The sequence below is a fragment of the Dipodomys merriami genome, unplaced genomic scaffold, assembly GCF_024711535.1.
Source record: "Dipodomys merriami isolate MVZ:Mamm:240054 unplaced genomic scaffold, mDipMer1.0.p SCAF_31, whole genome shotgun sequence".
Classification (NCBI taxonomy): Eukaryota; Metazoa; Chordata; class Mammalia; order Rodentia; family Heteromyidae; genus Dipodomys; species Dipodomys merriami.
Window position 1 is genome coordinate 19,248,716 of NW_027204604.1, and position 25,041 is coordinate 19,273,756.

Consider the following 25,041-nt stretch of genomic DNA (forward strand, 5'->3'; position numbering starts at 1 on the left):
CAGTCCATTTTTTATTTTCTACTAATGTGATTTCCTCTTGTATATAGTTATTTCCTAATGCCTATTCAAATAAACTTCTCCAACTCTTAAAGGTGCTTTCACTCAAATGCGGGGGGGGGGGGGGGGGGAGCCCATAAACTAGTTTTCAGTGAGGGTGAAAATCAAAAGAAAAGAATGAACAGTCAAGGGGTAAAAGCAAAAACATGTCAGAGAAGCTAAGAGGGAATCTACAAACTTGTGGCAAAGCTCTTGCCTAGTAAGTGCAACTGGGTTAGATCCCCAGTAACAAAAAAGAAAAAAAAAGTTTAAAAACCCAAACAGAAACAAAGTATTACATTATTGTAAGGTCTGAGCTGCGAAGGCAAGGCAGACTCCTCCCTCCTCTTGGCCAAGTCTCTACCTGTGTCACCTAGGTAACTGGCACACCTGGAAGCAGTCAACTCACCCTCCTCCAAGGTCACATCTTGGGTTGGCCCTGGTCATGCCTCCCATCAGACCGTGGGAGGGTCCTGGGCCCTGAGGTCACATCTGCATCCAGTGTGGCCATACCCTTCCACACACCTGGCTGCACCTTCCCCTCAGTTTCCCAGGCAGGATATCAGCTAGCCCCTTCCCACCATGTGCTCTCCACCACGCACTGCGGGGTAGCAGTTCAGTAATAAACTTCTCCTTCCTGCCTGAAATCTCTTGTGTTCTCTTCATCAGCTACCTAATTAAACCAACCTATTCAATTTACCTTACAATTATGTGTTCTAATACATTGCTGGGAATCCTGAGATCTCTTCAAACCAATCTTTGCTTCTGTTTGGAAGGTCAGTTAAGGCAGAAAGAGCAGGGCTGAGGTACAGCTTGACTAGCAACACAAAGCCCTGAAATCCATATCCACTTCCCTGCTCCCAAATACAATGATTTTTTTCTTTAAACAGAAGATCCTAGTTCATAAAATGTTTACCTGGAATCTGAAGCTCATCTTCAACAAACCGAACATACTGTTGTGCATTTACAGGTAGTTCCTTAAACGTCCTTGCACTGGATATGTCTGTGTTCCATCCTGGGAGAGTCTTGTATTGGACTTCAACTTTATTTAAGACATCATGGTTAGCTAAAAGTGAAGGAGTAGATACGTTCATGGTACATCTTATTTATTATCAAAAATCTTTTGGACAAAGTTCAAACACTTACCAAACACATCAGAAATGTGTTAAAATTTAGAAATTTCGGGCTGGGAAGGTGGCTCAGTGGTAGAGCGCTTGCCTTGCATGCCTGAGACCCTGGGTCTGATTCCTCAGCACCACATAAGCAAAAAGAAAGAAGCCGGAAGTGGCGCTGTGGCTCAAGTGGTAGAGCGCTAGCCTTGAGCTGAAGAGCTGAGGGACAGCGCCCAGGCCCAGAGTTCAGGCCCCACAACCGGACCCCCCCCCCCAAAAAAAAAGTAATTTAGAAATTTCTTAGGTTTTAGAAAGGTAACAACAAAAAGTTAACAACACTACATTCACCAAGTGGGGAAGTTTCCTGAAGCAAACATTTCTGGAGCTGTATGTGATCATTCACTGCAAGTAGAGAGGCCACACAGTTCTAACATCAGTTCACACCAAATCAGTCCTGCCTGGGAAATGACATTTGATGCCAAACTTAAAACTTTCCATTTTCAGAGCACCTCAGATTTCTATACTATCAGCTGTGGATGCTGTAACGACAGAACCTCCCAGAAGGCTTGCACATACTTACTTCTTCAGAGCCTCCCCTGACCTTGTCCTTCACACAAAGGAACCACTGTCCACATTCGATGGCGTGTGGGTGTGGGAACACAGAGGACTGGGTCACTTAGCCTAATGTGGAACAACTCTGAAGAGCTATTCTAGCCCCACAGCTCTCCGAAGGATCACCAAGGGCAGCACCACAGCTCAACTTCTTTCTCCACCTGCCTGCTCCCATTTCCCTCACAGCATGCTGCTCACACTTACGAACCGCTGCAAATCTCCACAGCAATCTGTTTCTAGAGAACTCAATTTTAGACAATTGATGCCAATAGTTTGAGAAGGATCTAAAATGGGAGCTGAACTGAATGAATCAGCCCTATTGAGTCTCTTGGTTCCTCTTCCACTGTCTACCACAGCAGTTATGACGCGTCTGCTCCGTGTGGCCCATCCCAGCATGTTCTCAGTTGATCTCTGTCACACCTCACGGGAGGGCGCTCTGTATCAGCATACACTTACACTCATCCCAAGTCATCCTCCACTGCTTCTCCCTTGGTTTGTATGTACCCTCACTCTCACTACCTGCTGTCACATGCTAAGCAGGTCCTTGCAGACCATGTAGAACCTGGTCCCTTTCTGCCTAAGTGCTTTCTTGGTTGGGATTTGGCCTTTAGAGTCTCTGCTGATGAGGAGGGAAAATAGAGGTAGATCTAAGACAGTCACGTGGTGCCCCCTTCAAGGCAGAGGCCTCTACGCATCAAGCAAGGAAAGCCCTAACATCAGTAGATGGCCGTGAATACTGTCATAGCAGATTTGCTGGAGTTGAGACTATACCATTCTCTAGAGCTCTACTGTCTAGGTAGCCAAGTCCTGAGACTAATTTTCTTCCTTATCCCCCTCCCTATAGGACATGAGATTCTCTCCAGATGTTGCTGAGAAAGGCTTCTGACACATTTTACCTTAAACTGCCTCAGTCTTTAGGAATGCATTCATCAAAGGCCATCCATTCCCACTGTCCCAGTGTGCTGAGTCTTCAATGTTCTTGGTTCTCAATTCCTCAGATTCTGCCAGTGTTTTGCTTTGCATTAGTGTGACAAGAACACTTAATAGCTTATTGCTTAATTGCCACTCCACTGCCCAGTGGCAGTGATCACTGCCAGGGACCTCCCTTTCCAGCCATGATGAAACTCACAGTTCCAGACCAGTTCTCAAACTATGACAACTGAAGAGTTATCCCAGGAAATGAGACAAAGAGCAGAACAAGACTGTTTCCTGAGAGACAGAAAGGAAACAAGAGCAAGTCCTTTCAAAGACACTGGCATGGAGACTAGGAAGGTGGCTCAATGGTCGAGCGCTTGCCTTGCATGCATGAGGCCCTGGATTCGATTCCTCAGCACCACATTAGCAGAAAAAGCCAGAAGTGGCGCTATGGCTCAAGTGGTAGAGCGCTAGCCTTGAGCTGAAGAGCTTAGGGACAGCGCCCAGGCCCAGAGTTCAGGCCCTATGACTGACCCCCCCCACCCCACCCCCCAAAAAAGAAGACACTGGCATGGGCAGAAAATGGCAGCTCTACTAACCTCAAGTGAAGCAGAAAACAGATTGGCAAGGGAGGAAGCAGAGGGAGCTGTAGACAAGGGCCCCTGAAGAATGGTCCAATGCCACAGCCTCGGCTCAGCTCGGCTGGACTGTTGGGGCAACAGCAGAACTGTCAGATCTCAGCCGGTAGCTGCTGTGCAGCTGAGGATCAACAGTGCTGGTGAAAGAGCAGGCTCACAAGAGCGCAGTATTGCTAAAGTTTGGAAAGAGCTCGTGAGTACACTTTAGTAACTCTCCTGGCTTCCAGCTGATATGCCAGAAAGGCTATTTCTTAAAGCGGTACCCTTGAGTAAAACCTACTCCTAATCTCCCCACACCTCTCTCTACTTCAACCCCTAATAAAGCCAAATACCACTTCCCCTAAGATCCACAGAGGAGAGAGAATTGGAAGACTGATACACACGTTTAGGGCACATCTTGGGCTTTCCATAAGTACACTGGCAAAGCACAAAACAATAAAGTTAAAGATGACTAGTCTCAATTTGATGGTGCCCTAAAATAAGAATCATTACTACGGAGAGGAAGATAACAGAATCTCAGTCTCTGCACTATATATCTACAGTGTTCAATACTCAGCCAGTCACTAGGTGCAGAAACAGTCCTTAGGCATTTCACAACTAAGGAGTAGATTAGTGAAGAGAAACCAAACTTAAGATGATCCAGAAGTTGCAGTAACAGGAAAGTAGATAATATTAAGAAAATTCAATCATTAGGCTGGGAAGGTGGCTCAGTGGTAGAGCGCTTGCCTTGCATGCATGAGGCCCTGGGTTCGATTCCTTAGCACTACATAAGCAAAAAAAAAAAAAAAAAAAAGCCGGAAGTGGCGCTGTGGCTCAAGGGGTAGAGCGCTAGCCTTGAGCTGAAGAGCTGAGGGACAGCGCCCAGACCCAGAGTAAAGGCCCCACGACCGGACCCAAAAAAAAAAGAAAAGAAAATTCAATCAGTAAAAAGGCATGTTTCAAAAGAGAAAAAAAGGCCGGGGGCTGGTGGCTCACGCTAGTAATCCTAGCTACTCAGGAGGCTGAGATCTGAGGATTGAGGTTCAAAGACAACCTGGGCAGGAAAGTCTGTGAGACTCTCATCTCCAATTAACCATCAGAAAACTGGAAGTGATACTGTGGCTTAAGTGTTAGGCACTAGCCTTGAGCTGAAGAACTGAGGGACGGCATCCAGAGTTTAAGCCCCACGAGTGACCAAAAAAAACAAAAAATTGTTAATATGTGAACTACTGAAATATGCCAGTAAGGAACAAAGTATAAAACAGAACCAAGAGCCGGGCGCTAGTGGCTCATGCCTGTAATCCTAGCTATTCAGGAGGCTGAGATCTGAGGATTGTGGTTTCAAAGCCATCCCGAACAGGAAAGTCTGTGAGACTCTTATCTCCATTAAACCACTAGAAAACCGGAAGTGGCACTGTGGCTTAAGTGATAAGAGTGCTGTCTGAAGAGCGTAAGGACAGCGCCCAAGCCTAGAGTTCAAGCCCCTGACCAACAACAACAACAACCAAAAAGAAACAAATGGAAATTCTAAAAAACAATCTAGTCATTAAATAACTATATAGCCAATCATTAGAAAGTATCAAGTCTGAAGGACAAAGAAAAATAAGGACAGATAATGACGAGGATTATCAAAGTGTGTGAGTGTGTACATATATCTTGTCACAAAAGGAAAAGAGAGAATACTTAAGAGGCCAGGAACTTACCAGATGATAACACAGGAATGTCTGTCTAGAAGGAACTCTTTTGAACTCACAGTAATGAGCTGCAGCAGTGAGAACAGCAGCAGTATTGTAAAAGGGTTCAGAGATGACTGACTAAACTCCAGGGCTGATGGAAGGAGATGCTATTGTAGGACTAAGAAACCTGACATAGGAGAAACCTGACCTGATGAAAGAATCCCTAAAGACTTAAAGCCAGGCCACAATGCCTCCTTCAGAGACAAGATGAGCTTCATTAGCATTGGGTATAGCAATCAAGGTGACAGCTAAGAGAAGGTAGTCATCAGAGAAGAAAGCAGTTGGAAGACAGACAAGTAGTCAACAAGGCCATCAGTCAGTCTGTAAAAGAAACTTTCACTTCAAAATGAAGTTAAGGATGGGTTATCAAGGGACTGGGGATAAAGTCCCAATAAAAAATAATGACTACCAGGGCTGGGAAGTTGGCTCAGTGGTAGAGTGCTTGCCTTGCATGCATGAGGCCCTGGGTTTGATTCCTCAGCACCACATAAGCAGAAAAAGCTGGAAGTGGTGCTGTGGCTCAAGTGGTAGGGCGCTAACCTGAAGCTGAAGAGCTGGGGACAGCACCCAGGCCCAGAGTTCAGGCCCCATGACTGACCAAAAAAAAAAAGACTATCGAGTAACCTCAGAATCTAAACTAGTTTTCACAACCGTCACACAAGTGGCAGAGAGGCTAAAGCTAAATGGAGGTTCTGCCCCATTCAACACAACAGCAGATGACTGGGAAAGAGGACATCTAGGCATTCTAAAGACTTAGACACAAGGATCAAAGTGACACTGAAACCACAGCACCCCTGTTAGTGACAGGGCCAGATTATAAATGGTATCTTGGCCCAACTTCAGCTTGCAGGATCTCACCGGTTTCACAGATTTACCTATTCCTTAATTCTCTAATCTTCAAACATAATGTCGGAACATGCTAGAAACTCTATATTGTTTCCCTGGAATGTTATCATGGAAAAGCAGACTTTGAAAATCTTTAAGGCCAGTAAATAATGGCTCACAACTGTAATCCTAGCTACTCAGGAGACTGAGATCTCAGGATCACAGTTCCAAGACAACCTGGGCAGGAAAGTCCATGAGACTCTTATCTCCAATAAATTGCTCAGGAAAAGAAAAAAAAGGCAGGAAGTGGCACTATGGCTCAAGTGGTAGTGCTAGCCTTGAGCAAAAAAAGCTCAGGGACAGCACCCAGGCCCTGGCCCAGAGTTTAAGCCCGAGTCTGGCAAAAATAAATAAATCTTTAAACACAGACTGGGGGAGGTGGGGGGGGGGGGGGGTTAAGGGAAGAGTACCTGGAAAATGAGGTATTATTTCACCATCTAACTTGTAAGCAACTCCAACTTTGATTTCTGTAAACATGTCCAAAATGTCCAACTTGGTAAGAGCCAACCTAATTTTGAAGAAAAGGCAATGGTAAACATCCACTCTTAATACCTATCTGATTGATGTGACAGGAGGAGAAAACTGCAAAGTTCAAAGTTCCAAAGCAACTCTGAAAACAGGTTAGCACTGTATTTTAAGGCATGTCATACATAAAACACTAGAGAGCAATGCATTGATGTACACTCTTCCACTGAGTTACTTTCTAGTGATGACAACAGTCCTCAATGGTAGCTCCACTCTTGCTCAGGCTTCTTATGACAACACTGACTGTGGGAGGCACCAGGCGTTGTTATGGATGCACTCTGTGCCATGCTCTGGGACACAGAGATCACCAACCCACATGGGGACCACAAGATCAAGTACACTCTCACACATGCCCTTAGCCCTCCCTTCTGGTTACCATCTTACCAGCACTTCAACCCTTCCGGTCAGAATTATGAATGAAGAAACGGGCTGGGAAGGTGGCTCAGTGGTAGAGCGCTTGCCTTGCATGCATAAGGCCCTGGGTTTGATTCCTCAGCACCATATAAGCAAAAAGAAAAAAGCTGGAAGTGGCAGTGGCTCAAGTGGTAGAATGCTAGCCTTGAGCTGAAGAGCTGAGGGACAGCGCCCAGGCCCAGAGTTCAGGCCCCAGGACCGGACCAAAAAAAAAAAAAAAAAAAAAAAAAAAAAAAATTTAATGAATGAAGAAACTATCACAGAGACCTCTTCATGATACATGAAATTTCCCCCAAAAAAGGTTTCTAAGGGAAAATCTGTGAAAATTAGATATACATTGTATTTCTTCTAGCTAACCTACTTAGCTTGCCTTCTGTACTTTCTTACATGTCAGACTATTGTGATTCTTTTGTGCCAACTTTGGAGAGCTAGAAATACAACTTGGGGTCTCTCTTCTTCTACTTCTACCTAGAACTACAATTTTGATTTGGAGACTAGGAGTGGTATTTTTCTACCAGGGCTTTACCCTAAGTCAGCACTCCACAAAAATCAAACCTGGCCAACAACTCTCCTATGATTTCCTTAAAATATGTGGAGAACACTCACGCAGTAAATCCATTGATCATATGAGCATATTTGATTGAAACAAGGTCCAGCCAACCACATCTTCTTTTCCTTCCAGTAGTGACACCAAATTCCATACCTCTTGTTTGTAATAATTCTCCAATTTCCTAGAGAATGAAAAACAGAACTTAGAAATTAGGATGCCAATGCTATACACCTAGAGAAATATAGTACATTATATAATAAGCCAAAGCCTCTTCTGATAAACTCCACAGAGATGATAGATTTTATCTGAGGGCAGTAAACAGATCACCTTTGGCTTCAAAATCTAATGCTACATAGGTAACTTTGTAAAGTGTAAACTGCAAGATTTTTTAAAAAGCAGCTAAATTATACCTATTTAAAATAAGTTGTTATGCTCTGCACATGTGTATGAAGTGTCCCCCCTCAAGGTTTACGTATTGAAGGCTTGGGTCCCAGCTGGTGGTACTACTGAGAGATGACTAGTTCAAGTGCACTAATTTATACATTAATACTTATTATGTTAATATAGTAATAGATATATTACTATATGAATGCATTAATGCATTAATCTACTGATAAACTCATAACTGAATGGACAGCTAGGAGATGGAGTTACTGAAGAAGTAGGTACACCAAGAGTGTGCCTCTGAAAACTATTACGGATTCCTTGGCCTCTGCCTCCTCCTGCCTTCCTGGCTGCCCTGAAGTGGGCAGCTTTCCTCCACCACACCCTTTGTCTCAATGCTCGTCTAACTACAGGCCCAGAAACAGAGCCAGACCTTGGACTGAAACCTCCAAAACCATGAGCCAAAATGAACCTTTCCTGTCTTTGTTTCCATAGGAAGTTTGTCACAACAGTGGAAAGCTAAGGCCTAAGTAATTAATAAGTAATAGACAAATCCAGTCAATTGTTCTGACCATAGTCTGATATTAAATGAAAGGCATAGGAAACCAGAATTGATTAAGGGGAAAACCTACAACAGGCATGCCTTTTTCTTTCCATAGTTTTAACTGGATTTTCTAAGAACTAGACTTACATTGTCCTGTTCTGTAGGGAAGGCGCCAATACCAACTCTAGTGGTATAAGCCTTCACCACACCATACACTTCTCCAACATTCCGAGGCGGCATACCCAAACCCGTACAAACGCCTCCAACCGTACAATTTGACGAGGTTACAAAAGGGTAAGTCCCTAAAACAGAACCAAACATTAAGATAAGCACACTTTCAAACAGAATTGCCTTCACCAACTCTGCACCTGAGTATATTGCAGGCTTCTGACAGACCTGACAGAGCAGAACCGCCCCTGCCCGCCTCAAGCCTCAGTGTCTTCTTCTGTGTTGAGAGCTTTAAGGGAAGAAGAGCTTCCCCTAGAGTGGAGCTGTGGGTGCATGCTGACTCAGCTCTACAGTGGACACTCACTCAGAAATCCACTCATACATTTGAACAGAACCCCTACATTTCAAGCAGATCCAATTCCCCATATAAATAGTTAAGGTGCAGCAGCAAGCTGGAGTGACAGCAACGTAGTAAGAATTATGTGAATTCCACATTATCCCCAGCTCTGGATGTCAAGCCACATATAATCTCAAATTACAAGAATGGTTAAGAATGGTGTACTTTTTCCCTCCTTCACACTAACTGTTCACTCTGCTAGCTGAGACACAACTTTCCTTCCAGACTGGCTATGCATATGTAATATCACAAGCCCATATCCATTACAGAGAAACGCACTCACTTTAGTATATTAGGGGTCAAAAGCCAGTGAAGTGTCAGCCATAGCTGAGAACAATCAGCATAATCTGGGATAATTATGAATGGATGCAATCACCAATAAAGTTACCACCAATAAATAAGAGGGATAGTGGTTTGAAGAAGGTAAGCACTGACCTTCTGGGGATGAAGAAGATACTCTAAATCCACTCATAAAGCCTCATGCTCAGTGGAAACAGGCTCTCATAAGTCTAGCAATATGCATGTTAGTGTATACTTCTCTTTTTTTTTTTTTTTTGAACCACAATGCCAATTCCAGTTTCCTGGTAGTTTACTGGAGATAAGAGTCTCACTGACTTTCCTGCCCAGGCTGGCTTTGAACCATGACCCTCAGATCTCAGCCTCTTCAGCAGCTAGGATTACAGGCATGAGCCACCAGCATCTGGCTACTATACATTTATTTAAAGAAAGGTTGAATAAGATTCTTCCATTGAATTTGTCTTATTTTACTATTACAGAGAAATGAGACTTTGAATTAATGAGCCAACTAATAACTTTACCATTTATAGAATTCCAAATCCACCAATTCAAGATGACTGCATTCCCCTCCCCCCCAGTGAAGTACCAAATCTAACACACATATTGTGTTTCCTACAATATTCCTTTAAAAATCTTGGCATAAGATGACAAACTTCCACTGTGCCTAAGCACAAGCTAAAAGCATCACCTTGGAGCTCCCTGGTGCTCACATGAATTATTTACATCTTAAGTACTTTAGGTTCAGTCAGGCTCCCTATGAATCACAGTGTCACTTACCAAAATCAATATCTAACAGTGCTGCATTTGCACCTTCTACCAAGATTTTCTTTGGTGGTCCATGTAGGGCCTCATATAGGAAATAAACTCCATCTCTCACCATTGGTTTAATCCTTTCCATATAACCCTATGCACAAAAACAAAAACCAGTTTCCATGTACACCAATGTATTCACAAAATAACCAGTATAAGTATAATTACCTGACTTTGTAACAGTGAAAACTGATGAATGCAGAGTAGAGCTGGGCACCAATAGTTCACACCTATAATCCTAGTTACTCAGGAAGCTACAATCTGAGAACTGGGCTGTGGAGCCAGCCCGGTAGACAAACTTGGAGACTCCTATCTCCAATTAACCAGAACAGCTGGAACTAGAAGCATTGCTCAAGTTGTACAGCATCATTAAGAAAAAAAAAAAAAAACAGAACAAAACAAAAAACAGGAACACCTATCACCTATTAGAATTGGGTAAGAAGTTACCCAATTCCACTTACTATTCTTCATCTACTTCACATTCACATGGAAGATGTATAAGTAGACCTGAAAAGCCATACCCATACTTAGGCACATAAATTATTTCCAAGTTGCGAATAATAAATTTAAAATATTGTTGCATAATAGAACAAAAAGAAGATGCTAGTCTACTTTCTAAACAATTACAAATACCTAATATTTTTGAAATATTTTTTAATTTGTAAATACGGGCTATTCAGTGAAGACTATTCTAGAACAGCATATAGTCTGTAGCCTCCTGGAAATGATGCTGTTAATTAGCATACACACAGTTCACCAATAACTGTAGTCTCCACACTGCTATCTAATTTAAGCACCACTGACACCTAAAATTTGCCAGTAGGGAGCCTCACCTATGCCCAGTTATTTTACTCTTTTTTTTTTTTTAGAAATACAATGCTAAGGAAACTGACTAGGGATCACCACTCCTAAGTGGGCTGGTTAGTTTTCTTATCATCCTACACTGCCCCTTTGCTGATCTATACTATAGTAAGTGCAAGTCTAGGTTCTCGTCTACTCAGAATGAACCAACAGCTCTTCATACCCCAGAACAAAAGCTAAATTACCTGTCATTACATGCACGTCCCACTCCTGCTCCATCTAATGTCCCATCTAAGCCACACTGAGTCAAGAACTCAAAAAATGCTAGGTCCAGGCATAACTGGTAAATTTCTTTTGGCAGTTTTTATATAAAACTGGATTCACTAAAAGATCTACTTATCAATTTGGAAACCAAATGTTTTAAGCATATTAAAGAGCTCAGAAAGCGTTACCTTGAGTTTCTGTAATTCACCTTCAATGTCTACTTCCAAAGTAGGATATATAGATTTGTACTGGTTAGCCAGAACTTTGAACCTAAGAAATGCAGAGAAATTACAACACTCTCTTTAAAAAATATTTCGAACAGTCAATTCAAATGATTTCTGTAGAGCTTAAGTAGGCTTACTAGCAAATTATTCCTCAAACTCAAAATAGTTGTTTTTGTTTTCTTCTTTGTGCTGGTTCTGGGGCTTGAACCCAGGACCTAGGTACTGTCCCTCAGCTTTTTTGCTCAAGACCAGCACTCTTCCACTTGAGCCACAAATCCACCTCAGCTTTTTTGGTGACTAATGGGCGATAAGGAGTCTCACAGACTTTGCCTTGGCAAAGTCCTCACATCTCAGCCTCCTGAGATCCTAGGATTACAAGTGGAGCCAGCTACAGTGCCCAGCTACAGATAGTTTTTTGAGAAATAAAATTTGAGGGCTGGGCTGGTGGCTCAGTGGTAGAGTGCTTGCCTTGCATGCATGAGGCCCTGGGTTCGATTCCCCAGCACCACATAAGCAAAAAGAAAAAAAGCCGGAAGTGGCGCTGTGGCTCAAGTGGTAGAGCACTAGCCTTGAGCTGAAGAGCTGAGGGACAGCGCCCAGGCCCACAGCTCAAGCTCCACGACCGGACCCAAAAACAACAACAACAAAAAAAAGAAATAAAATTTGACACAGGAAATCAGCTGTATGAATAAATGATACTCCCAGGATACTTATTTTCAAGTTTGAAACTAAGCATAATGTGTATGCTGGGAGAAAAGAAACACAGAATGATTGAAACCTGTAAAAACACAAAAAGACTTAAAAGACTTAAATCTGTAGTTACTTTTAATTTTTTACTGTGTAAAAAAACCAAAGGGCTAGCTGGGCGCCGGTGGCTCACGCCTATAATCCTAGCTACTCAGGAGGCTGAGATCTGAGGATTGCGGTTCAAAGCCAGCCAGGGAAGGAAAGTCCATGAGACTCTTATCTCCAATAAACCACTTGAAAACCAGAAGTGGTGCTGTGGCTCAAGCGGTAGAGTCCCTGCCTTGAGCTAGAGAGTGCAGGGACAGCGCCCAGGCCCAGAGTTCAAGCCCCACCACGGACAAAAAAAAAAAACAAAAACAAAGGGCAAGGTTAACATGATGTAAGAGAGTCAGAGGCAAGTGCTTGCACATTGGCTCAAGACTGTCAGTGGAGCTGCCCTGCAGTGCACACACAGTGTTAAGAGAAAGGTGTGCAACAAGCTCGTCACTCCGGCCTTGATGACACTCACTGATTAGTTACCACGTTTCCACTGGACAGCTCCTACAGAGAGCACCATCTCGCCGGCATTTCTGGTGTAAAGGGTACTTGAATAATTTACTGGGGGCTAGGGAGCTAACTGGTTTGGAGAGAGGACAGGACAGTCTTTGATCTGCAAATCCCCGGGGTGTGGGACGTATGCCCTCGGCACAGTTTCTCAGGAAACCATTTTTTTTGGGGGGGGGTGAAGGGGGGTCAGTCATGGGGGCTGAACTCTGGGCCTGGGCGCTGTCCCTCAGCTCTTCAGCTCAAGGCAAGCACTCTACCACTTGAGCCACAGCGCCACTTCGACTTTTTCTGCTTATGTGATGCTAAGGAATGGAAGGAACCCAGGGCTTCATGCATGCAGGGCAAGCACTCTACCACTGAGCCACCTTCCCAGCCCTCAGGAAACCATTTCACACACCAAGCCTCAACACAATCTGGCCTTGTCTTCTTGTGCTATTATTCCTATCTCATTACCATGTGATTTTCATGAGCTAAATCTGAAATTAAGACCCAGTCAGAAGGTGGTAAAAATAACTTCAGCATTTAAATGACGTCTTTTAAAAATCTATCACAACTTAACTAGAATACTGATTTTATTATTTCTTTACTCCAGGGTTAAACTTTTTTTTTTTTTTTTGGTCGGCCATGGGGCTTGAACTGGGCCTGGGTGCTGTCCCTCAGCAATTCAGCTCAGGCTAGCACTCCATCACTTGAGCCATAGCACCACTTCCAGTTTTCTGGTGGTTTACTGGAGATGAGTCTCACAGATGTTCCTACCCAAGCTGGCTTTGAACCGTGATCCTCAGATCTCAGTCTCCTGAGTAGCTAGGATTATAGGTGTGAGCCACCAGTGCCTGGCCAAAGTTAAACAAAAATCCATTTGTTCTTTCAAATTTGAAACACAAGTTAATTACCTCTCAGAGAAGCCACTGAAGTCAGATACAAGATCACACATCCGAAGTCCACTCCGAGCAGCTTTGGAAGAATAAACTGGGCCAATGCCCTTTTTTGTGGTACCCAAACTTGAAAACAAATTATAACAAGCTTTGAATTATAGGACAATGGCAGGTATTATAGTAAGATCAAAGAATGAATTCACATGACTATTTCCTATTTATACTATTTCTTATAAATTTTCATAATTCTACTGGTTTTCTCTGAATTAAAAATTTATTTAAACTTCTAACCTGATCCATAACCTGATCAGGATATGGACATTCTTAAACTACAACCAAAACAATTTTAAAATTAGAAAAAAAATCATATTGGAGGGAAAAACAACATACTGGGGAAAGGCAAACAAAGGGGTGACATTGTCCAAAAAGAAATGTGTTCATTACATGACTTTTGAAACAGTAAGTTAATAATAACAATAAAATTATGTATTTTTTAATCATACTTTTTTCCTGCTTGCTCTTGTCTTTGTTGTTCCTGGATGCCATCAGCTGCTTGATGAAAATCAAATACTATGGAGAAATAAAACAAAATCAAAGTTGCTGTGGAAATAAAGACACAAGACAACATATTGTGCTTCAAATTACAGAGGTTCAAAATCCTTTAAAACTCATTATGACAAATTATATGGGTAAATCTGAACAAGCGGTAATGGCAGGAATAAGATTACAAAGCCAATTGGCCTATTAGCTTGAAAATATGCCTATGCTATCTATTATAGACTTTAGTATAGTCCAATCTTGGACCACCCAACCCAAAATTCTAAAGGTCCATTTGCAGAGGATCAGGCATGTAGAAGCTTCTCCAGGCGGAATATGTCACCTTCTACACTCAGATTCTCTTCCCACCACCAAGATTCACAAGTATTAAGACAATATCAGTTTATTCTACTAGCTAACTTCCTATGCCAACAAGTTCTCAAATATTTACTCATTGAATTTATGGCTAGTGTTATGATGACGCAGCACTAGAATTCTGGTCCCTGAACAGGTAGCTAAGATTTTTTTTAAAAAACAGCTATCTGGCCGGGCGCCGGTGGCTCACGCCTGTAATCTTAGCTACTCAGGAGGCTGAGATCTGAGAATCTTGGTTCAAAGCCAGCCCGGGCAGGAAAGACCGTGACCTCCTATCTCCAATAAACCACTAGAAAACCGGAAGTGGCGCTGTAGCTCAAGTGGTAGAGCGCTCGCCTTGAGCTGAAGAGCTGAGGGACAGCACCCAAGCCCAGAATTCAAGCCCCATGACCCACACACACACAAAAAAAAACAGCTATCTGGAAATAGAATTTAGCAACAAAACTCACCTAGCCCATTTTAAGTGTACAACTCAATGGTTCTTAGTATATGATTTCTTTTCACTAATGAAGTTACTGTTTCCAAATTAAGAAGTTGAGATGTAGAGATGTTAAACAGAAGGACTGATGTAAGGATCTTGGAAGTAATGGTAGTTTTTGTGAAAGACCTTCTAAACATACATAGAAGTAGCACTGGAAGAACAGTGAACTTCTGGACAATGAAACTTGACTGATTCCATGAAACTTGGCCTAGAAGCACAGTCCCCTAGTCTCCTGCTTTTCAGATACTATGACAAGCTCTCTTGTTTGGCACAATGATAGCCACAGCTTTGGATAATCAGCAAGGATCTGATGCTCTTACTAGCAGAGCTTGACAGGGATTTTAAATTTCCATTATGTCATTTAAAATTATACAATAAACCAAATACTTGTACTGGTGACACATAATTAGGTAAACATAACATTCTTAAAATTACATAGCCAGGTGCTGGTGGTTCACACCTAGTAATCCTATATCTGAGGATCACTGCTCAAAGCCAGCTAGGTAGGAAAGTTCGTGAGACTTGTATCTCCAATAAACTACTCAGAAGAAGCTATAAGTGGCACTGTGGCTCAAGTGGTAGAGTGCTCGCCTTGAGCTGAAGAGTATAGGAACAGCGCCCAACCCCAGAGTTCAAGCCCCACGACCGACAAAAAAAAAAAAGAAAAGAAAAGAAAAAAGAAAAGGAATCCTTGCATCAGTTGCTTAAATATGTCGACAATGTACAGAAGTGGTCAACAGGGCTGGGAAGGTGGCTCAGTGATAGAGCGCTTGCCTTGCATGCCTGAGGCCCTGGGTTTGATTCTTCAGCACCACATAAGCAAAAAAAAAAAGAAAAAAGCCGGAAGTGACGCTGTGGCCCAAGTGGTAGAGTGCTAGCCTTGAGCTGAAGAGTTGAGGGACAGCACCCAGGCCCAGAGTTCAGGCCCCAAGATAGGACCCAAAAAAAAAAAAAAAGAGAAGTGGTCAACAATTTACTCTTAAAATCTTTAAATAGACAATTCAAAGCAAAGATATTAATAATGTACTGTGGAGTTTACAACATAAGGTAGTCATGAAATAAATTACAATAGCACAACAGTAGACAAGGACATGGAATCAAGCTATTGGAAGAATCTTTCAAGTCAAATATTCTTTGAAGGTAGATTTTGTTAAGGATGTATATTGTGAATCCTAAAGCACCTACTAAATGTGTAAATAAGTATATATAATAAGCTAGCAGTACAGATAATATAACAAATGCTTAAACAATGAAGACTCAACTCTTTATTGTTGGTCATGGGGCTTGAATATAAAAATATATATCACACGTATTATTACTAACATCTAAATTTTAGTCTGAGTTCGTGTCTAGGATCAATCCACCTCCATCAGAAATTTTTTTTTGGGGGGGGGTCGGTAGTGGGGCTTGAACTCTGGGCTTGGGCATTGTCCCTGTGCTCTTCAGTTCAAGGCCCGCGCTAGCTCTACCACTTGAGCCACAGCGCCACTTCTGGTTTTCTAGAGTCTTACTGGAGATAAGAGTCTCACGGATTTTCCTGCTCAGGCTGGCTTTGAACCGTGATTCTCAGATCTCAGCCTCCTAAGTAGCTAGGATTACAGGCATGAGCCACTGGTGCCCAGCATCAGAAATGTTTTTTGTTTTTTGGGTTTTTTTTAGTCCAGTCGTGGGCCTGAACTCTGGGCCTGGGTGCTGTCCCTCAGCTCTTCAGCTCAAGGCTAGCACTCTACCACTTGAGCCACAGCGCCACTTCCAGCTTTTTTTTTTTTCTGCTTATTTGGTGCTGAGGAATCGAACCCAGGGCCTCATACATGCAAGGCAAGAGCTCTACCACTGAGCCACCTTCCCAGCCACCCAGAAATGTTTTTAAAGACATTTGTGGTAAAGGAAAAACTATTATTAAAGGAACAATAAAAATATAAATAAAATAACAAGAATTTCTATTTGTCATGGCATAAGTCAACTACTTTGCTGCTACCCTGGATCTCGGGTCTTTCTGCATGAACGCTGCCTCTGGCTGCCTGGTAAGAGTAAAAGCAGCTAAGTAACTTGTCACAACACTAAGCCATGTCGAGCTGTACCGTGTCGTCAAGCCATGGCAGGAGCATCGGCACAGAGGAGGGTGAACAGCCCTGCCTGGTGTTTTGGAGATTTTACAGGCTCATACTGACAAATAGCTCTCAAAGTCCTGCGTGAAGTACAAAGATAACCAGCCCACTCAGAGAACACCTAGGGCAATGACACTCATGTAAAGATATTTTGCAGTGACAACACTGAATTGTTTTTAAATTTCACTTATTAAGAAGCCCAATAGAGTGTTAACTATATGCTAATATCAGTAGTTTACTTCAAATAAGTTATTTTATTGGTTACTAATATTATTCCTAGGCTCTAAGTCTGTCTAGCTATTTCTGAAGACACTACTACCTGATTTTTTTTTTTTTTTGGGTCCGGTCATGGGGCCTGAACTCTGGGCCTGGGTGCTGTCCCTCAGCTCTTCAGCTCAAGGCTAGCACTCTACCACTTGAGCCACAGTGCCACTTCCGGCTTTTTTCTTTTTGCTTATGTGGTGCTGAGGAATCGAACCCAGGGCCTCGAGCATGCAAGGCAAGTGCTCTACCACTAAGCCACCTTCCCAGCCCTACTATCTGATTTTTATACTTGATTGAGACATTTTTTGAAAACTGTGACAAGGTTGCCACTTAAATAAAGGTCAATACTAAATCTTTAGCTGCTATTGCCTGAGGCTACATATGAATTTAAATAGTTTCAGTTCAGATCAATCATATAGAAGATTCTTACATGGTTTACAGTTACTATTCTCTTTTGGCTAGTCTCTTAACTATACAACAGCTAATTAACAATCCCACCAGTTCAGAAAGAGTAACAGGGAAGATAAGCCAAAATTTACTGGTAGCAGTTAATTCTAATCTAGTTTATTCTAATCAATAGAGATTAAACTGGATAAAAGGCAGTAATTATTACATTGTAGGCACTGAGTCATTCTAAAGATTTGCCAAAGGGTAGAGGTACTCTAACAGGAGTTTTACTCTATGCATATATGTGCTTTGTAATTTGATATGGCTTGTTCTTTAATAGAAACATAGGTGCCTTTTAAAAACCTGTTATTCCTTTGCTAATCTTAATTCTGTCTTCAGAAATAGGTGTTATTTCAGCCTAGCCCTTGTCAAAACAAGAAAAAAAAATCAGAAAGATCTCATATGTTTGGAACTCTACCATAATCCATCCTTCTAAAGTTAAATAAGACTAAAATAAATTAATTATAAATGATTTCACTTGAAAATTTTATAATAGATAGTTGAAATAAATAAATGTCCTCCATACCAATATGAGCTCGGTCAGATATGACAAGTCTTTTTTCCCAGCCTTCTAGACCTAAAGAAAGAGAAGAAAAGATACATTTTCTCAAACATTTTATGTAACAGTTTCTAAATTTAACTTTATGGAATGTCTAACCAATCCTGTTAGCTTTTTTTCTGCACAGAAATATGTTCAACAAGTTTCTCATCTAACATTTATTCAATATAAAAATTTACTTTCTTTGAGCAGTTCTGGAATTTAAACTCAGGGCCTCGCACTTGTTAGAAAGGTCCTTTATTGGGTCACACCAACCACTTTCGCTTTTGTTATTTTTAAAACTTTTTTAAAAATTAGCATACATTAGATGAATAAGGGGGTGTTCCCTGTGACATTTCCACACATAATAAAAATGTATTTCTGTACACTTCCCCTCGTTACTCCCCCGCCCCATCCTCCTCCCTTTAAAACAATTAAACAGTTTCAGTTGGCTACACTCACCTTTCATTCATCCCAATTCACCTTCTTCCTTAGCCCTCCACATTGCTGCTGTGTCCCCCACCACAACCTGGACCAGCTTAACTTTTCTGTCATTCATTAACTGTATATTAACTGCACTGAGGGGTTTCACTATGGTATTTCAGACCTGCATATGTGTTGTTTTGTTCAGAATAATCCTCTATTACTTTCTATTCTCCCAGTATCCTGAACCCCTCTTAAGTGTTCACTGAACTTTCTTATGCAAAATATTAGTGAGAAACAACCCCCCACTAACCAACAAGCTGGTGTGCACCTATAATCCAAGCTAAGGTAGAGGCATACAGGTAGAAGGACAGTAGTCCAAGGCTGACCTAAGTAAACACATTAAGACCACACAAGAAAAATAACTAAAACAACAGGGCCAGGGTATGGGTCAAGTGGTTGAAACCCTACCTAGCAAGCACAAAAGCCCTGAGTTCAAGCCTCAGTAATACCAAAATAAAAATAAAAATAGATGGAGGGACAGATGTAGAGAAAAAGCTTTTGCCATGCACAGGTATCTGGGTTTGATTAACATATCATAAGAATTAAAAACTAAAAAAAAAATTAAAATTAGTAAAGAATTATTGTCAGTAATATCCAAGATTTGTTTTGGAAGTTAATTCTTTATAGACTAAGGAGAGCCTCCCCGGTAGTACACTACAAGGTAAGCTACTAGCTGAGCTCGGTAGGGCCTGTTCTAAGGTCAGGATTACAAAGCCTCAGGGGAGAGGATGCAGCAGGTGAGTCAGCCACCAAGGCCAGCAGAGCCAAGCACGGGAACCCTACGGGGGCCGCACAAGACACAGGTCCTGATGGAGGGAGGACAAGAGAGACAGTAGGTTCTGCAGCCAGACAGAATAGTTAAAGACAGTTCAGGGCAGACAACATACTTTAACATCAGCAAGCTGAGTACTTTAAACTCTAAGGGGAAACTATACAATGAGTGTCAAATTCTCCTCCCATCGTAAAGAGGCGGCTTAACAGAAAGGGGATGGGGATGGACGGATACACTGCACAGAAGCAGCAATGCCCCTCGCTTGAATAGAAACAACCTCTGTCACCCTGGTCATCAGCCTGAGGGAGCACTCATGATCTAGGCAACTGGGGAATTCCCGAGAGTCCTGTCAAGCACTCATACATTCTAGACACCGTAAGGTCAAGTTTGCAAGTGACCAACCAATGCACAAAAATCTGAGACCTACATAAAGGTATTATTATGAGATGTCTCATGTTGTTTAAAATTTTATAATGAATGAAATTTAGTAAATGACCTAAAATTGCTCTATAATAACCTAAAAATTGAAGTACAAGACAGAAATGTTACTTCTCTGCTAATAGAAGAAAACGACAGCTTAACCGCTGGACTGGCTCTTCCATACCTTTTCCTTTTTGAACGTTTTTCTCTACTTCTTCAAACAATCCAGGCAGATGAATTACCACACCATTTCCTAAAGCAAACACACAACCTTCCACTTTAAACATCTGTACTTACAATGCATACATATATAGAATATGCAAACATAGACACTGATGATAATCGTTTAACTAGAACAGAAGCATAGGATAATGATGATTAGAACATTCTGAGTAACCAGGACGTACTCAGAAATTATTTGGGGTTTTACAAACTTTACAACTTTGGTGCGGGGCGGGGGGGGGGGGGGGTAGAGGATGGGAAGGGATGGGAAAGGGAAACAAAGGAGGAGGCTACAATGTTTGATAAGAAATGTACTCATTATCTTGCCCATGTAATTGTAACCCCTCTGTACAGTATTTTCACAATAAAAAAATAAATAAAAATAAAGAAATTATTTGGGGTTTTAAACAGTAGTGTAATGTAAACAAATAATACAATACAATATACTGAATATAAACACTAAAATTATACTCAACAGAACTTGAAGTTTGTTTGAAATATTATTTTGAAAAACTATAGTTTTAGTCACAGTAGAAACAAGATCAATGTCCATCAATTAGGGAATCACATTCTACTAATAATTATAAAATCAACTTGATGTGATTAAAATTTTTTTTTTTGGGGGGGGGGGGTCTGGTCGTGGGGCCTGAACTCTGGGCCTGGGCGCTGTCCCTCAGCTCTTCAGCTCAAGGCTAGCACTCTACCACTTGAGCCACAGCACCACTTCCGGCTTTTTTTTCCTGCTTATGTGGTGCTGAGGAATCAAACCCAGGGCCTCATGCATGCGAGGCAAGCGCTCTACCACTGAGCCACCTTCCCAGCCCCGTGATTAAAATTTTTAAAGATGAAACAATTGAAAATAGCAGAGGGCGTCACTTGTTGTAAGGGCTCAGAACCAAATCTTCTTGCAGTAAAAATATTTAGAAAACTGATTTGATGTTCCATTACTTCTTTAAAGAATTAAGATTAAGCCGGGCACTGGTGGCTCATGCCTGTAATCCTAGCTACTCAGGAGGCTGAGATCTGAGGATCGTGGTTCAAAGCCAGCCTGGGCATGAAAGTTCGTGAAACTCTTATCTCCAATAAATTGCTCAGAAAACCGAAGTGGCACTGTAGCTCAAGTGGTAGAGCGCTTGCCTTGAGCTGAAGAGTTGAGGGACAGTACTATGGCCCAGAGTTCAAGCCCCACGACAAAAAAAAAAAAAAAAAAAGAATTAAGATTGTAGCCAGGCTTTGGTGGCTCACACCTGTAATCCTAGCTACTCAGGAGGCTGAGATCTGAGAATCACAGTTCAAAGCCAGCCCAGGCAGGAAACTCCCTGAGACTCTTTTATCTCCAATAAACCACTTAGAAAACCTATTGTGGTGCTATGGCTCAAGTGGTAGAGCACTCGCCTTGAGCTGAAGAGCTGATGGACAGTGCCCAGGGCCAGAGTTCAAGGCCCAGGACCCACAAAAAAAATAAATAAACAAAAGACTTAAAAGTGTTAGCTGGGAATGTGGCTTAGTGGCAGAGTACTTGCCTAGTATGCATGAAGCCCTGGGTTTGATTCATAAACAGAAAAGGCTGGAAGTGGCACTGTGGCTCAAGCGGTGGAGTGCTGACCTTGAGCAAAAGAAACTCAGGGACAGTGCCTAGGCCCTGAGTTCAAGCCCCAGGACTGGCAAAAAAAAAAAGACGAAAGAAAAGAAAAAGAATTAAGGTTGCCACTGATCACAGATGTACCCAAGCAGGCATCAAGGAACATATCACTGCTGGAAAATCAGAAGAGTTGCAAATAGCCAGTCTTAGGCACATTCTAGAAGGCATTATGGTCAAATTAACAAAGTAGCAGTGAATCACAGTCTAATGATGATTGAAATCAGCTTTTACATGAAAATAAATACCACCATCAATCTCCAAGTAGTTCCATTCCAATACTTACCAATGAATGCAGTAACATTTGGATTAATTATTCCACTGGGTAAAAGATGGAAATCATATTCCACAGAATCTACAACAACTGTATGGCCAGCATTATTTCCTCCCTGAAATATAAGGGAAAACTAAGTGTGACAGTAAGTAATGTATCTCCTTCCAAATTAACTAATAAAATTAAGGAATACCTGCTAGAATGTCAACATAACTTACAGAAGCCAAATATTCTGCATTGTAAATTGATCCATGAAAGGTTTGGCTTGAAAATACTTTATGTCCATTTGTTAACATGGAAAAGCAAAACCTGAGATAGGTTAGGGAAGCAAGGAGGAAGGATGAGGGAGAGTGCTGGCTATGGTGAGCATGATACATTGTATACAAATATGAACCAGGGAAATGAAACCTCTTATAGAGCTAATTGATGATTTATTAAAAAAAAAAAAAGAGGCTTGGTTTTGTTAGGTTCTTTCTCCACTGTATTATATTTGCCAGATAACCCTACAAGGACTTAGAAATTGGAGCATTCAAGTTTCTGGAAGGCAATTTAGGAAAAAAAAGTGAAAAAGTTTAAAATTCATTTATTTGTCTGCCTTTGGCAGTAAAGAGAATATATAGTAATCAAATTACTAATGATATTTTAACATATACAAAAATTTCTCTCAAGACAAAACTATATTCATAAATTGCTTTCTTGAATGGCAACTCCTTTATACAACTACTTAAAGATAATACATTTTTAAAATTTTCTCTAAGATAGAAAAAGGTCATCTTTATGGTTACACTAACTTGATTTAAATATTCACTTAATTCTCACCATCCTTAGAGTGTGTCATGAAACTTCATGATCTGAAATCTGTATTTGTACATGGACTTAAATATTAGTTATCCTAATGCTCTAATTTGTACATTAGCCTTATGTCTTTGGCCACCGACAGATCCCTAGAACCTGCTCATATCTGGGTAAGGTCAGGGGATCTTCTTTTCTTAGAGACTTCTGAGCAACATCTTATCAGATAGCTAAGGCCCACCTTGAGCTTACTCTGTAGACCTGCAACGCATCATCCCTGACTCTCTTTCCTGCTGGAATTTCAGGAATATCCTACTACATCTGGCTTATTGGGGAATCTTTACTGTTCAGAATCACAGCATAAGGCTATGGTGAATTTTCCATTCTTCAAAGATTTTGTCTACATAGTCAATAAAATTTAAGTGCCAAATTATAAAAATTATGTTCAGAGAAGACTAAGTGACCAGATAATTTTCCTTTTAGGTTAAAAAAGCACAGAAGAAAACACAAGTTAAGTGATGCTGAAACTTATACATCATATTAGCAAGCCATTGCAAGTAAACAATAAACTAGAAGTACACAAGTAAGAAATACCACTCAAAATTATATTTCTTGCTGTCACTTTTCATTAAATCATCACCAATCCTGAGTACACAATAATGCTGGGAAACTAAGTCCCAACAAAAACACTTCAAGAAGTAAATATTTATCTACACTGATTTTCACAGTTGTATGTCCTGAAACAGGACCCTGCAGAAGGGTCCTGAGGTGGAGCAGCTATACATATGGAATTTCTTGATAAGGTAATCATACATATAAGCTTTTAGTACAGTCGTATTTCATAAAATGAAACAAATGATGATTCACATTTGAAGTATATGCCCGGCGCTGGTGGCTCACGCCTGTAATCCTAGCTACTCAAGAGGCTGAGATCTGAGGATCCCAGTTCAAAGCCAGCCAGGGCAGGAAACTCCATGACACTCTTATCTCCAATAAACCACTAGAAAACTGGAAGTGGCGCTGTGGCTCAAGCAATAGAGCGGAGTTGAAGAGCTGAGAGACAGGGCCCAAGCCCAGAGTTCAAGCCCCACGACCAACAACAACAACAACAACAAAATTTAAGTATCTAGTTAGATGTTAACCTAAAATATTACAGTCTGTATAGGATAGGCACAATTCACCCACAAATTTGGACAATTGTCATCAAATGCATTAAACTGTCAGAGGGAAAGATCACGTATGTTAGGAGATAGCAAAACAAAGTTTTCTGTAGAATATGCAATTCATTCTCAGAGCTCAGACACTTGCCCTCAGATGCACTGAACTGCCAGGGGGGAGGTCATATATGCTAGAAGAGAGCAAAGCAAAGCTTTCCAATATGCCAGATGCCCAGCAGAAAACCAAGCTGCCCGTTTGGCCGCTGAATGCCAGGAGCAACCTTGCTGCTGGCCACACTCACTTCCACCAAACAAATCCCACACATGACTCACAAAATAAATTCACTGCAACACAGTGTGGCTATAGCTGGTTTTCTGACTTCACATCTTATTGAAGTGCTGACTGAATACAAACACATCATTAGTATTACATGCTACAATCTTAGTAATATTTTATGTTGTCAAGGACAGTACCTTAAAATAGCATTTGCAGGACATGATAGTTCTTAGTCACTTTGTAATTGTTCAGTTTACATACTCATTTCCTCCTAATTTAATGTTAAATTGAAGGCAGTTATTTTGCATTTTATTTCCATACTCCATAGAACCAATTCTACACAAAAAAAAACTCAAATAGAAAAATTATTGATATGTGTTAGAGTAATTATGAAGTTCCACGGGTACTGGAGAAGTTTATGGGAAAAAGTGTAAGGAAATAAAATCAGTCTGCAAAACTCCCAACTTTGCTATAAGGCCTTTCTTGTCCTTCCCCCAAACCACTCCCTCTTCAAACCTCAAACCCTGCAGAACAGTCCAGAGATACAAGATTATCCCTTACTGAAGGAAGGGGTGACATTGACCAAGAAGCACTGTACTCATAACATGACTGATGAAAGTACAACCCCTTTGTTCAACTACTTAAGGACAACAACAATAATAACAAAGAAAACAAAAGCACATCTAGCCACAGTGTCAAGTGTTAAGGGTTGAGGGTTTCATGCACAGGGCCCAGAGCCATCACTCAGGCTACGTAGGCCACTAAAACCGAGGGTCTTCTCTGTCCTGTGTGT

At 41.4% G+C, this 25,041-nt stretch overlaps 1 protein-coding gene across 3 annotated transcripts in view; it reads right to left on the reverse strand.

The window, feature by feature from the left end:
• Positions 1-25,041, reverse strand: part of LOC138841231 (adenylosuccinate synthetase isozyme 2) — a 37,982-nt gene that overhangs the window by 6,609 nt on the left and 6,332 nt on the right. For all 3 annotated transcript variants that reach the window (XM_070041936.1, XM_070041935.1, XM_070041937.1), the window contains exons 2-12: positions 22,035-22,137; positions 20,072-20,140; positions 18,198-18,248; positions 13,963-14,029; positions 13,478-13,585; positions 11,256-11,337; positions 9,970-10,096; positions 8,478-8,632; positions 7,459-7,583; positions 6,324-6,421; positions 953-1,102 (exon numbers count right to left, since the gene is read on the reverse strand). In XM_070041936.1, coding sequence (XP_069898037.1) covers positions 953-1,102; positions 6,324-6,421; positions 7,459-7,583; positions 8,478-8,632; positions 9,970-10,096; positions 11,256-11,337; positions 13,478-13,585; positions 13,963-14,029; positions 18,198-18,248; positions 20,072-20,140; positions 22,035-22,137 — 1,135 coding nt within the window. The remainder of the gene's footprint in view (positions 1-952; positions 1,103-6,323; positions 6,422-7,458; positions 7,584-8,477; positions 8,633-9,969; positions 10,097-11,255; positions 11,338-13,477; positions 13,586-13,962; positions 14,030-18,197; positions 18,249-20,071; positions 20,141-22,034; positions 22,138-25,041) is intronic.